This window comes from Mobula birostris, chromosome 10 (genome assembly GCF_030028105.1).
Source record: "Mobula birostris isolate sMobBir1 chromosome 10, sMobBir1.hap1, whole genome shotgun sequence".
NCBI classification, from domain to species: Eukaryota; Metazoa; Chordata; class Chondrichthyes; order Myliobatiformes; family Myliobatidae; genus Mobula; species Mobula birostris.
The window spans coordinates 90,120,690-90,136,380 of NC_092379.1; the positions used below are offsets into that span (position 1 = coordinate 90,120,690).

At 43.9% G+C, this 15,691-nt stretch overlaps 1 protein-coding gene across 3 annotated transcripts in view; it reads left to right on the plus strand.

Annotated features, from left to right (window-relative positions):
* pof1b (POF1B actin binding protein) overlaps positions 1 to 15,691 on the plus strand; it is a 108,952-nt gene that overhangs the window by 36,311 nt on the left and 56,950 nt on the right. For all 3 annotated transcript variants that reach the window (XM_072270538.1, XM_072270537.1, XM_072270535.1), the window contains exon 3: positions 10,670 to 10,792. In XM_072270538.1, coding sequence (XP_072126639.1) covers positions 10,670 to 10,792 — 123 coding nt within the window. The remainder of the gene's footprint in view (positions 1 to 10,669; positions 10,793 to 15,691) is intronic.

Genomic DNA, 15,691 nt, shown 5'->3' on the forward strand with positions numbered 1-15,691 from the left:
ACTCCATTTATCACTTCTGCACCCACATCTGCAACTGATCTATATCCTGCTGTATCCTTAGCCTGTCTTCTATGTAGTTCACAACATCACCAGTCTTTCTATCATCTGCAAAATTACTAACCAGCAAATCTAGATCTTTATCCTGGTCATTTATGTACAGTGCCTTGTAAAAGTATTAAACCCCCAACCCTTTGTTCACATGGAGAATTACAACCATGGATTTCGATCAATTTAACTGGTCATTTTTATTTGTGAATCACACGCACCTTTTTCCGTTGTAGAGCCAAAAAATCAAGTAAAATTGTAAAGCATGAAAAGCAAAAAATTCAAAAACAAATGTCAGCAGTTCAAAAATATTTATTCCACTTTGCTCAGTACTTAGTTGAATCACCTCTTGCAGCTATTACAGCTAGTAATCTTTTTGGGTAAGTCTCTATTAGCTTTGCATGATGTAATGGAGCAAGATTTGCCCATTTCTCAAACTATGCCGGGTTATTTGATTGGACCACTCAAGAACATCAATTTTTTTCGTTTGAAGTCACTCCATGGTTGCTCTGGCAGTGTGCTTTGGGTCACTGTCTTGCTGAACGTTGAACTTCTTCCACAGCTGAAGCTTTCCGGCAGAGGTTAGCAGGCTTTTATCCAGAACCCCTCTATATTTAGCGGTATTCATCGTCCCATCGATCCTGACCAGATTTCCAGTCCTTGCTGCTGGAAAAACATCCCCATAGCATGATGCTATCTCCACTGTACTTTACAGTACGAATGGTGTTAACCTAGCTGATGCGCAGTATTAGATTTACAACACACATACTGCTTAGCGTTGAGGCCAAAAGTTCCACTTTAGTCTTACCCAACCACAAGGCCTTGTAAGTATACAGTATCTTATAAGTGACGCTTTGCAAAGTCTTGATGGGCAAAGATATCTCTTTTTTTTTACCCAAGTTGTCTTCCTTGCCACTCTTCCATAAATACCCTGTTTTGTGCAAGGACTTGAAGATTGAGGGAGCTGCAGAAGTCTGTGGCTGTAACTGGAGATGAAGTTCATGGCTCCACCGTGACTGTTAACATCAGAGTAGCCTCTTTTAAAAGTGTCATTCTTTGGCAACTAAGTTTAGGTGTCCTGACGTAGGCAGTGTGGCTATGGTTTCATATTTTGCTCAATTTTTCATGATGAACTGCACCAAACTCTGTATGTTCAGTACCTTTGAGATGGTCTTGAACCCTTCCCCAAATTTGTGCTTCTCTGATCATTGCCCTGAGTAGCCTTGGAATGCTCTTTTGTCTTCATTTTTATTTGGTCTGTTGAAAATCTACCATATTGTTGGACCTTACAGAGAGAAGGGTATTGGTTATGAATTCATTGAAAACAGGTTATCCTCCAGTTTTCTACATCAAATTGGGTGAGTTGGTATGCTCATACTGTACCTTGCACCTCATGAAAGTAGCAATTACAAAGGGGATGAATACTTTTTCAGCCTCAATTTTGGTTTTTAATTTTTAGTAGGTTGTTGATGTGTTTTGGAATTTTTCTTTTGATTTGACATAGATTACCTCCAAAATCCTACTTCAATATCCTACTTCAATAGATTTTAAGTTTAGAAAATGACACAGTAAAATGTGAAAATAGTTGCAGGGGCTGAATTTTTTTTTCAAGGAATATCTAGTCAAGAGGAAAGAAGCATTCTTAAGGATTAGAGTGGATTCTAGAGATCTATAAAGGAGCTTAAGAATGGACACAGGAGAGCTAGAAGGGGACATGAGAAGGCCTTGGTGTATAGGATTAAGGAAAACCCCAAAGCAGTTTACATGTACATGAAGAACAGGAGGATTACTAGAGTGAGGGTAGGACTGATTGGGGATCAGAGGAAATATATGCCCACAGTCGGTTAAGGTAGGCGAGGCCCTAAATTAATAATGTGCTTCAGTGTTTGTTGGTGAGAAGGACTTTAATGAATGTGAGTACCATATAAAACGGGCTGATATGCTGGAACATGTTGATATTAAGAAAGAGGATGTGCTGGAACCCTTGGGGAAAAAAACATTCAGATAGATAAGTCCCTGGGGCCTGTCAGAACATATCTCAGGTTACTCCAGGAAGCAAGGAAAAAAAAGTGCTGTGCCTCTGGTGAGAATCTTTGCGTCATTACTGGAAACAGGAATCGTTCCAGAAGATTGGCAAATGGTGTTCTTTTGTTCAAGAAAGATAATGGGACTAATCCTGGGAATGGTAGACCAGTGAGTTTTATATCAGTGGTGGGCAAATTACTGAAGAAAATTCTTAGAGAAAGGAATTACAAGCATTTGGAAAAGCATAGATGGATTAGGGATAGTTGGCATAGCTATTGAATTCTTTGAGGAAATGACAAAACAGATCAGTAAAGGTAGAACAGTGGATGTGGTTTATATGGATTTTAGTAAGGTGTTTGATAAGGTTCCCCATAGTAGGCTGGCACATAAAGTCAGGGGGAATGGACTCCAGGGGAACTTGGCTGCATAGATTCAGGATTGGCTCACCCACAGAAGGTGAGAGTAGATGGAGCGTGTTGTGCCTGGAGATTGGTGACCAGTGGGCACTTGCAAAGGTCTATTCTGGGATCCCTGCTTCTTGAGATTTTTATAAGTGATTTAGATAAGGAAATCAAAAAATGTGTTACTAAATTTGAAGATGACGCAAGTCAGTTGTGATAAGATTGTCATAGGTTACAGCAGGGCATTGATAGATGGGCTGAGAAATGGCAGATGGCATTCAATCCAGGAAAGTATGAACTTATACACTTTGAAAGGTCAAACGAAGGCAGAATACTGGGTTAATGGCCAGTTTCTTAGCAGTGTGGTGGAAAAAGGGGATCTTGAGGTCACATCCATAGATCCCTCAAAGTCATGACACAAGTTGATAGTTAAAATCGGAGAGGGTGGTTAAGAAGGTGTATAGGATGTTTGCCTTCATTAGTCGGGGGATTGAATTCAAGAGCCACGAGATAATGTTGCAATTCTATAAAACTCTGGTTAGATCACACTTGGAAAACTGTGTTCAGTTCTGGTTGCCTCATTATAGAAAGGATGTGTAAGTTTTAGAAAGGGTGCAGAGGAGATTTACCAGCATCACTCACAACACGCTGGAGGAACTCAGCAGGTCGGGCAGCATCCGTGGAAACGATCAGTCAATGTTTCGGGCCGGAACCCTTCATCAGGACTGAAGAGGGAAGGGGCAGAGGCCCTATAAATAAGGTGGGGGGAGGGTGGGAAGGAGAAGGCTGGAGACTACCTAGATGGTATATGAGGTGTTGCTCCTCCAACCTGAGTTTAGCCTCATTATGGCAGTAGAGGAGGCCATGTATGGACATATCCGAATGGGAATGGGAAGCAGAGTTGAAGTGGGTGGCTACCGGGAGATCCTGTCTTTTGTGGCGGACAGAGCGGAGCTGCTCGACGAAGCGGTCCCCCAATCTGCATCGGGTTTCACCAATGTAGAGGAGGCCGCACCAGGAGCACCGGATGCAATAGATGACCCCAACAGACTCACAAGTGAAGTGTTGCCTCACCTGGAAGGACTGTTTGGGGCCCTGAATGGTGGCAAGAGAGGAGGTGTAGGGACAGGTGTAGCACTTACGCTTACAGGGATAAGTGCCAGGTGGGAGATCCGTGGGGAGGGACGTGTGGATCAGGGAGTTGCATTGGGACCGATCCCTGCGGAAAGTAGAGAGGAGTGGAGAGGGAAAGATTTGCTTAGTGGTGGAGTCCTGTTGAAGGTGGCAGAAGTTGTGGAAGATAAGGTGCTGGATCCAGAGGCTGGTGGGGTGGTAGGTGAGGACAAGGGGAACCCTGTCCCTGTTGTGGTGGCGGGAGGATGGGGTGAGGGCCGAAGTGCAGGAAATGGAGGAGATGCAGGTGAGGGCATCATTGATGACAGCAAAAGGGAAACCACGATCCTTAAAGAAAAAAGACATTGGAAATATCCTGGAACGGAAAGCCTCATCCTGGGTGCAGATGTGGCGGAGACAGAGGAACTGGGAATAGGGAATGGCATTTTTGCATGTGGCGGGGTGGGAAGAGGTATAGTCGAGGTAGTTATGAGAGTCAGTGGGCTTGTAGAAGATGTCAGTGGACAGTCTGTCTCCAGAGATGGAGACCGAGAGATTGAGAAGTGGGAGAGAAGTGTCCGAGATAGACCAAGTGAACTTGAGGGCTGGGTGGAAGTTTGAAGTAAAGTCGATGAAATTGACAAGCTCAGCGTGGGTGCAGGAAGCAGCACCAATGTAGTCGTCAATGTACCGAAGGAAAAGTTAGGGAGCAGTACCAGAATAGGTTTGGAGCACAGACTGTTCCACATAACCAACGAAGAGGCAGGCATAGCTGGGGCCCATGCAAGTTCCCATAGCTACACCCTTGGTCTGAAGAAAGTGGGAAGAGCCAAAAGAGAAGTTATTAAGTGTGAGTACCAGTTCCGCCAACCGGAGGAGGGTAGTGGTGGTGGGGAACTGGTGAGGTCTATTGTCCAGAAAGTGGCGGAGGGCTTTGAGGCCTTCTTGATGGGGAATGGAGGTGTATAAGGATTGGATATCCATAGTGAAAATGAAGCAGTCGGGACCGGGGAACTAAAAGTTATTGAAGAAGTGAAGGGCATGGGATGTATCCCGGCTGTAGGTGGGGAGGGACTGAACTATGGGTGACAAAATGGAGTCCAGGTAGGCAGATACAAGTTCGGTGGGACAGGAGCAGGCAGAAACTATGGGTCTGCTGGGACAGTCAGACTTGTGGATCTTGGGGAGGAGGTAAAACTGAGTGGTATGGGGTGTGGGAATTATGAGTTTTGTGGCTGAGGATGGAAGGTCTCCGGAGTTGATAAGGGCGGTGATGGTGTGGGAGACAATGGTTTGATGTTTTTTGGTGGGGTCTTGTTCCAGGGGCAAGTAAGAGAAGGTGTCAGAGAGCTGCCGTTTGGCCTCAGTGAGGTAGAGGTCCGTCCGCCAGAGAACTACGGCACCACTTTTGTCAGCGGGTTTGATGGCGAGGTTGGGATCAGTGCGGAGAGAGTGGAGCACAGTGCGTTCAGAGGGAGTGAGGTTGGAACAGGAGAGAGGAGTGGTGAAGTTGAGACAGTTAATGTCTTGGCGACAGACGGTTATGTGGAACAGTCTGTGCTCCAAACCTATTCTGGTACTGCTCCCCAACTTTTCCTTCGCTACAACTACATTGGTGCTGCTTCCTGCACCCATGCTGAGCTCGTCAATTTCATCGACTTTACTTCAAACTTCCACCCAGCCCTCAAATTCACTTGGTCTATCTCAGACACTTCTCTCCCCTTTCTCGATCTCTCGGTCTCCATCTCTGGAGACAGACTGTCCACTGTCATCTTCTACAAGCCCACTGACTCTCGTAACTACCTCGACTATACCTCCTCCCACCCTGCCACATGCAAAAATGCCATTCCCTATTCCCAGTTCCTCCGCCTCTGCCACATCTGCTCCCAGGATGAGGCTTTCCGTTCCAGGACATCTCAAATGTCCTCTTTCTTTAAGGATCGTGGTTTCCCTTCTGCTGTCATCAATGATGCCCTCACCCGCATCTCCTCCTTTTCCCATACTTCGGCCCTCACCCCATCCTCCCGCAACCACAACAGGGACAGAGTTCCCCTTGTCCTTACCCACCACCCCACCAGCCTCCGGATCCAGCACATTATCCTCCGCAACTTCTGCCACCTTCAACATGACCCTACCACTAAACACATCTTTCCCTCTCCACCCCTCTCCGCTTTCCGCAGGGATCGGTCCCAACGTGACTCCCTGATCCACACGTCCCTCCCCACGGATCTCCGACCTGGCACTTTTCCCTGTAAGCATAAGTGCTACACCTGTCCCTACACCTCCTCTCTTGCCACCATTCAGGGTCCCAAACAGTCCTTCCAGATGAGGCAACACTTCACTTGTGAGTCTGTTGGGGTCATCTATTGCATCCGGTGCTCCCAGTGCGGCCTCCTCTACATCGGTGAAACCCGACGCAGATTGGGTTGAGTACCTCCGCTCCGTCCGCCACAACAGTCAGGATCTCCCGGTAGCCACCCACTTCAACTCTGCTTCGCTTTCCCATTCGGATATGTCCATACATGGCCTCCTCTACTGCCATGATGAGGCTAAACTCAGGTTGGAGGAGCAACACCTCATATACTGTCTAGGTAGTCTCCAGCCCCTTGGTATGAACATAGAATTCTCCAACTTCCGGTAATTCCCTCCCCCTCCCTTCCCCTATCCCTATTTCACTCTGCCCCCTCCCCCAACTGCCTATCACCTCCCTCATGGTTCTGCCTCCTTCTACTACCCATTGTGTTTTTCCCTATTCCTTCTTCACCTTTCCTGCCAATCCCCTCTCTGCTTCCCCTCCCCCACCCCTTTATCTTTCCCCTTACTGGCTTTTCACCTGGAACCTACCAGCCTTCTCCTTCCCACCCTCCCCCCACCTTATTTATAGGGCCTCTGACCCTTCCCTCTTCAGTCCTGATGAAGGGTTCCGGCCCGAAACATTGACTGATCGTTTCCACGGATGCTGCCCGACCTGCTGAGTTCCTCCAGCGTGTTTTGAGTGTTGCTTTGACCCCAGCATCTGCAGAGTGTTTTGTGTTTAAGATTTACCAGCATGCTGTCTGGATTAGAGAGCATGTCTTATAAGGATAGGTTGGGTGAGCTAGGGCTTTTCTCTCTGGAGTGAAGGAGGATGAGAAGTGACTTGATAGGGGTATATAAGAGGCAAAGACAGAGTGGACAGGCGGAGATTTTTTCCCAGTGTGGAAATGACTAATACGAGGAGGCATAATTTTAAGGTGATTTAAGGAATGTAAAGGGGCAATGTCAGAATTGGGTTTTATGTAGAATGTGGTGAGTTTATGGAACACACTGCCAGGGATGGTGGTCTAGGCGGATAGATTCGGGTCATTTGAGAGTCTCCTTGATAGACATATGGATGAAAGGAAAATGGAGGGCTATGTGAGAGGGAAGGGTTAGATTGATTTTAGAGCAGGCTTAAAAGGTTGGAGCAATATTGTAGGCCAAAGGGCCTGTTCTGTGCTCTACTGTTCTATGTTCTATTATTATTCAACACCAGGTCCACCTCCTGTTGTACTATCTGCATATTGATTTAAAAAAAAACCCTCCTGAATGCACTTAACAAATTCTGGTCCATTTGAGCCTCGTGCACAGAGAAGATCCCAGTCTATTATTAGGAAAGCTTAGGTTGCCCACAACAATAATGCAGTTGCTTTTATACTTTTCCCTAATCTGCCTGCTTAACTGTTCCTAGTGTCCTGGTGGCTACTGTGGGTCTGTAGTAGATTCTGTCAGATTAATTACACCTTTTCTTATTTCTGAGTTCTACTGATATGGATTCAGTAGCTGAGCCCTCCATTATGTTCTGTCTGACTGTAGCTGTGATATTGTCCCTGATTAACTCTTTCTCCCCACTCCCCCCCTCAACTTTAGTCTATCTATATACTACTAAAACTCTCATGCTCTGTTTGTCTGTTTGTGACCTCCAATTAGCGCAAACCATTAATTACAGCTGCACTTTTTTGGGCTAAATCGAATTAAAATGCGCTAACTTACAGAACGCAGGCAAAGTTCAGGGTTCTATATTCGTATAAAATTGCTCATTCGCAAAAATCAACAGGCTCCTTTTTAACCTGAGAGCCGATCCGCCATCATGGAAATCGGGACGCGACAGCCCAACGCATGTGCACAGCCAGTCTCAGCAGCGACACCTACAGGAGCAAAAGGGCAGGGCAGCTCTATTTCGAGGGGTCACATTCTGCTAATCACCATCAGCATGTGCAGGATTGGGACAGATCTAACTGCCACCCATCAATAAAAGATAATTAAATCTTATTGTAATGACGTACTTCGAGACACCCATAAAACCCTTTGCTGCAGTCAAAGGACAGCAGTGACTATATCACGTTCATTTAGGAGAGCGCCAACCACATCATCAAGAATAATCAGCATCCTTTGGTGTTACTGCTTCGTATCTTCTATCCAGCATTAGGGTAAAAAAAAATGGTCAGCCTAATTATGCTGCATGGAAAGGGAAGGGGGACATTATGGTCAAGAGATGACGGCAAACGTCGTCAGGAATCGGCAAGGAGAGGGAGAGAACAAGAATCAAATGAGGCCAGGGCCACACGACTCCAGGATCAAAGAGTCAGGACAAAAAGAGATGAGAGAAGAAGAGACAGAGGAGGAGAGGCATACACGTCTCCAGGATCAGAGACAAATAACAAACAGCAGAAGAGATGAAGAGACAGGGGATGAAAGGGCGGCATGTCTCCAGAATGACAATGAGAGGCACGAGGGTGGCAGATAAACCAGAAATCATGTCATCAAAAGCGTCTTTCATTAAATGAGGAACAGCTATATTTGCTTTGCTATGCATCCTTCTTCTTTAATAAACTGAGGTTTTCTACTTCAGTTTCCAAAGCAAAGTGATACCAATAGCATTCAGGAATATTTAATGTTCATTCTGGTCACATCAGACTGCACTACCCTTTTCTCAAAGGGTGCCCCAACAGGTCACCCCGTTGTCCAGTTTTTTTCTGAAATCTTGAAACACTAAGCATCCATTCCTGTCCCCATCTCAACCAAATTTCCTTTAAGAAAGAGGAGCAAGGCTTTGTCTTTTGATCCCGTATGTCTGCTCTGTCATCCGATAAGATTGTGGCTTATCTTCCACTTCGCGACCTCTTTTTCTGCACAAATCCTTTATCCCTAGATTCCTTTGATAGGGAATGATTTATCAGTTTGTATTCTGAATATGTTCAGTGTCTGAGCTTGTGTAGCCCTGCCAAATTTCAAAGGTTCATTTTTCATTAGGTGAAGAAATTCCTCATCTCTTTCCTAAATTGCTGACTTCGTTTTATGGGATGGTACTTTCTTGTTCATAAGTTCTACATAGGAAAACATTATCTCCATATTCACTCTAGCAAGCCTCATAAGAAACTTGAACATTTCAGTGAGATATTAAATTGACTTTATTTCTTACACCCTTCACATACATGAGGAGTAAAAATTTTTGTGTTACGTCTCCGTCTAAATGTGCAATGTGCAATCGTAGTAATTTATAATAAATAGAACAGTCAATTTAACATAGAATACACTCAAATCAGCGTGAGATAATCAGTCTGATGGCCTGGTGAAAGAAGCTGTCCTGGAGCCTGTTGGTCCTGGCTTTTATGCTGCGGTACCGTTTCCTGGATGGTAGTAGCTGGAATAGATTGTGGTTGGGGTGACTTGGGTCCTACGGGGCCTTTGTACACACCTGTCTTTGTAAATGTCCTGAATCATGTTCACAACTACAGATGCACTATTCTAAATTTAAGAAATTACAAGCTAAACCTGTTTAATCTGGCAACATTCAAACTTGCTTCTGAAGTCTACACCACTGTTTTAAATTATCATAATTATTCTACTCCTTGGCCTTAATTCTACTTCCATGCCCAAAACACTTTGAGCTGAGATAAACTGAAGATGACAAAACCAACAACAGCAAAGTTTCTTTGAATACTAATGGATTCATGGAAGTTGTAGTTTACTGTATGACCAAAGATGTACCAGTTAGTACATAGGTTAATTGGTCATTGTAACTTGTCCTGTGATTGGGCTGGGGGTGCTGGGCAGCACAGCTTGCTGGGCCAGAAGAACCCATTCCATGCTGTGTCTCTAATTGTCAGGAGACACTGCATAAATGAACTATCATTGTAATTTGATTTTGTTAAAAAAAATTTGTACATTAGACTGGATCAAAACATTTATTTGTTCTAGGAACTTTTAAAATGTTTTAATCCAGAGATAAATAAGCATGAAATCATGAGCAGGCTGTGGCTATTACACGTGTAAATGCACATCACTGCATTCTTGCTGTGGGAGAATGCCTTTTGAACTCGCCATACTATATATCCACATTAAAGACAGACTAAGAATTAGCTTTATCTAATATAGATTCTTAAGATAAATGTTGATCCAGTAAGTCAATGACTTAGAGTTGTGATTATGTTCCTTATTGCAGTGTCACAATGCATGAGACAAAGCAATTTTGTTCATTGAAGCATGTTATCAATAATTGTGAAGATGTGACCAGCATACTCGCTGTAAAATGATTTGGGATATGTTGAAGAATGAGACTGCAGTATGAATGAAACTTTCCTTATCTATTAACATTTGTTTAAATTGTGTGATGTGTCGTCTTTGTATGCCTGGGTTGATAAAACCTTTGCTTGCTATGTTTAGGATAAGGAGGTTGATTTAGGGTTAGTATTTTTAAAAACAAATGTTGCACAGTGGTGTCAGAGACCCAGGTTTAATCCTGACCTTGAGTTGTCTGTGTGAAGTCTGCGCCTTCTCTCTGTATTTTGTGGTTTCGTCTAGATTCTTCAATTTCCTCCCACATCCCAACAACATGCAAATTGGAAAGTTAATTAGTCTCTATCAATCGCCTGTGATGCATACCTGAGTTGTAGAATTTGGGGAGAGTTAATGGGAATGTAGGTTTAGTGTAAAAACAATATGATTGATAGCATAGACTCAGTTGGCCAAATGGCCTGTTTCTGTGCTGTATATCTCTAGTACTCAATGAGGTGTTTTGACTTTATAAATGTATAAATCTGAATTTCCATTTGTTTGTGACACAGATACAAAACAGACAGCATCAGTACGTGCTGGCCCAAAGCATGAAAGGAATAAATGTGCCCAAAGATTCAGAAGTCATCGTACATAAAACGTACTTGACGGTTGATCAACTTCCTTCCATACAGGTATGTGTTAAAGCAAATAATTTTTAATTTTAAAGGCATGAATTGCTAATACTTTTATATTCTCTTGGAAATCAAAAGAATGAATAAAAATAATCCCACCAATTCCCAGCCACCTGGCTTCACCTATCACATTCGGGCAGCCTCCTTTTCTACCCCTACTCCCCACCTTTTTTATTCTGGCATCTTTCCCCCTTCCTTCTCAGTCCTGAAGAATGGTCTCTGCCCGAAAAGTCGACTATCTTTTCATTTCCATAGGTGCTGCTGCCTGACCTGCTGAGTTCCTGCAACATTTTCCAGCACTTGAGTTTATGATTGTACATTAAAGTTGAATTATTAGATTCATTTGTGTACATTCTTGGGTTGATTAGCTTTTTTTTCCAAGGGTCCTCCCTTATTATGCTGACACATCCTGGAGCCTGTAGAGTGACTGAACTTCAGTAAGTTTGAAACCATTACAACAAAACATTTTTATTTCCACTCTCTCCACTGAGACTGATTTTTAGAGTTTTTCTTTTGCAGAGCAAGTGTGAATCTAAGTTCTTTTGTTGGAACAAAATCAATTTTTCTGCAACATTGACTAGTTCATACTAAGCTGGTTACGACCAGTGTTTCCAAGGAAACCACTGGCATTCAATTACTGATAAGTACGGACGCCCTGAATTCATTCGTCAGTGAGAAGTTGAGTGATAGATGCTGATGCATGTCGCCATTTCCCCATTGCTGGACTTAACATGATCCAATGGAAAAGTCTGATCATTATACCAGTTTCTTTATCATTATACCAGTGAATCTGTCTCTTTGATCCTACATTGGTGAGACCTAATGCAGAATTGAATTCTTCGTCTTCCCCGCACCCCTCCCAACCACCGCTTGTATTTGTAAAGGAATTTTTAACTCATGAATTTGATGTTTCAAAGTTATTTATGGAGACACAGGAAGTTCTGCTGATGCTAGAAATCTTGAGCAACGTACTTAAAATGCTGGAGGAATTTGGTTGGTTAGGCAGTAGCTATGGAGGGAAATGAACAGTCAACGTTTCCGGCCAAGACCCTTCATCAACACTTGGCTGTGGAACTAGTCAATGCGTTGGTTATCATTTTCCAGAAATCTGTAGATTGAGAAATAGTTCCCACCAACCTGCTATTTTTAAAATAGGATAGCTTGTGTTGAAAGACTCTGTGATCTGAAGGGTTAATTTTTTTTCCTGTTTTCATAGATGCTGTCTGACCTGAGTCCTTCCAGCATTTTGGATTTTTTTCACATTTCACATTCTCAGCATCTGCAGTTTTTTTAATAAACTCTGGGGACAATAAATCTAATCTCTTCTCATTCAGCAGACTGGTGAAATATTAGAATTTTCAAGTTACCCTACCTGCCTAGTACAGTTACTTGTTAAAAATAACAGGTTTACATTTACCATTCTCCAATCTGTGGGAACGATTTCACAATCTATAGATCAGTTAGCCCATTGTTTTTGACTGTGTCTGCACACCTCAACTATACTTCTTCTCCTTTGGTTCAGTCCCTTCCCATCTTTATGTGAGACACTTCACACGCTCTCGGTCTGTACTGCAACTTTCAGTTCCCTGGTCCTGATCACCTCATTTTCACTGCAGATATCTATTCCCTATACACTTCTATTTCCCGTCAAGAAAGCCATAATGCTCTGTGCTTCTTTCTAGATAACAGACCTAACCAGTTCCCCTCCACCCCAACTATCCTTCGTCTGGCGGAAATGGTCCTTGCACTCAACAATTTCTCCTTCAGCTCTTCTTCAAAGCCAAGGTGTAGCCATAGGTACCCACATGGGCTTCAGCTGTGCCTACCTTTTCATTGGCTATGGGAAGTGGTCTCACTTCCAAGCCTTCACTGGGAATGCTCCCCAACTCTTTCTGTGCTACATAGATGGCTGCATTGGTGCTGCTTCCTGCACCCATACTGACCCCTCGTCAATTTCATCAGGTTTGCTTCCAATTTGCACCCTGCCCTTAAATTCACTTCATCCATTTCTGACATCTCTCCCCTGTCTCAATCTTTCTTTCTCTATCTCTGGAGACAAGCTGTCTACTGACATCTTTTGTAAACTTACTGACTCCCACAGCTATCTTGACTATAGCTCTTCTCACACTGTGACTTGGGAAAAAAAATTCCATTCCATTTTCTTAGTCCTTCTGCCTCTGACACATCTGTTCTCAGGACATTTCAAGAACATCTGAGATGTCCTCTTTCAAAGAATGTGGTTTCCCTTTGTCTGCCATTGACACTCCCCTCACGTGCATTTCCCAGACATCAGTCCTCACCCCATCTTCCTGCTACCTTAACAGGTATAGAGATACTCTTGTCCTCACCTGTTACACAATGAGCCTCTGCATTCAGCACATCATTCTCCACAACTTCTGCCATCTTTAATGGGATTTTACCAACAAACACATCTTTACCTACCCCACCCTGTTGCTTTCTGCAGGAATCACTCTCTCCATGATTCCCTTGTCTATTCATTTCCTCCTCACTGGTCTCCCTTCTGGCACTTATCCCTACAAGCAAAACTCGTGCTACACTGTCTCATTTACCTCCTCACCACCATTCAGGGTTCCAAATAGTCATTCAAGGTGAGGCAACATTTAACGTGGAAGTCTGTCGGGCCTTCTAAAGCGTGGCTACCTCTAATTTTGCGAGACCCGACACAGATTGGGGAACCGCTTTGTCGAGCACCTTTGTTCTGTCTGCATTAGGGAGGATATCTTGGTGGCCAACCATTTTAATTCCAGTCCTCAATACCATTCAACTTGTTGGTCTTTGGCCTCCTCTATTGCCATGATGAGGCTCCATTCTGATTGGTGGAGCAAGATACTCTGTTTGGGCAGCCTCCAACCTGACTGCATGAATATCAATTTCTCTAATTTCCAGTAATTTATCCCACACCCCCTCATTTTCTATTCTCCATTCTGCTTCTCTTTTCCTCATCTGCCTGTCACAAACCACCACCTTCTGGTGCCCCTCTTCCTTCCCTTACTCCTATGGTCCACTTTCCTCTCCCATCATATTCCTCATTCTTCAGCCCTATACCTTTTCCAACTTTCTAGACACTAGACACTGGAATACTACAGCACAGTACAGGCCCTTCGGCCCTCGCTGTTGTGCCGACCCATATATTCCTGAAAAAATGTACTAAATCCACACTACCCCGTAACCCTCTATTTTTCTTTCATCCATGTGCCTGTCCAAGAGGCTTGTAAATACCCCTAATATTTTGGCCTCCACCACCATCCCTGGCAAGTCATTCCAGGCACCCACAACCCTCTGTGTAAAACAAAACAACTTACCCCTGGTGTCTCCCCTAAACTTCCCTCCCTTAACTTTGTACATATGCCCTCTGGTGTTTGCTATTTGTGCCCTGGGAAACAGGTACTGACTATCCACCCTATCTATGCCTCTCATAATCTTGTAGACCTCTATCAAGTCCCCTCTCATCCTTCTACGCTCCAAAGAGAAAAGTCCCAGCTCTGCTAACCTTGCCTCATAAGACTTGTTTTCCAATCCAGGTAAATCTGGTAAATATCCTGGTAAATCTCCTCTGCATCCTCTCCATAGTTTCCACATCCTTCCTATAATGAGGTGACCAGAACTGAACACAATACTCTAAGTGTGGTATCACCAGAGATTTGTAGAGTTGCAACATGACCTCTCTACTCTTGAACTCAGCCCCCCTATTAATGAAGCCTAGCTTCCCATAGGCCTTCTTAACTATCCTATCAACCTGTGCAGCGACCTTGAGGGATGTATGGATTTGAACCCCAAGGTCCCTCTGTTCATCCACACTCGTTAAGTAATTGACCGTTAACCCTGTACTCAGCCTTCTGGTTTGTCCTTCCGAAATGCATCACCTCACACTTATCCGCATTGAATTCCATCTGCCACTTTTCTGCCCAACTCTGCATCCTGCCTATATCCTCTTGTAACCTTCAACAACCTACAGCTCCATCCACATCTCCTCCAATCTTCGTGTCATCCGCAAACTTACTCACCCATCCTTCCACCTCTTCATCCAGGTCATTTATAAAAATCACAAAGAGCAGGGGTCCCAGGACAGCTCCTTGCGGCATCCACTCATCACCGACCTCCAGGCAGAATACTTTCCTTCCACTACTACCCTATACTTTCTTCCTGTAAGCCAATTTTTTTATCCAAACAGACAAGGTTCCACTGATCCCATGCCTCATGACTTTCTGGATGAGTCTCTCATGGGGGACCTTGTCAACTGCCTTGCTAAAATCCATGTAGACCACATCTACCACCTTACCCTCATCAATTTCTTTTGCTACCTCTTCAAAAAACTCGATTAGGTTCGTGAGGCAAGACCTTCCCTTCACAAAGCCATGTTGACTACCCCATAATTTAATATAGCTGATAGGGAAGGTTTAAACTAAGTTGGCAAGGGGAAGGAAACAAAGGTGATAGGGTCGAGGAAGAGGAAAATAGAAATAAGTCAAAAATACTGTGCAGCAAAGATGGCAAGAAGGACAGGCCGGAGAATATACAGAATAATTTGCTGCAAAATAGAAATATAGCAAAATCTGCAGCAGATACTGATCTAAATACTGATCTGATCTGTTACTGATCTACTGATACTGTACTTAAATGCACGCAGCATTAGAAATAAAGTGGATGACCTTGCTGCACAGCTGCAGGTTAAAAGATATGACATTGTGATCATCACCGAGTCATGGCTAAATGATGGATGTGATTGGGAGCTGAATATCCAAGGATACACAGTGTATAGGAAAGATAGGAAGGTAGGTAAAGGGGGTGGCATGGCCCTGATGGTAAGTAATGATATCAAATCGATAGAAAGAAGGGACATAGGATCAGAAGAGGTAGAATCCTTATGGGTAGAATTAA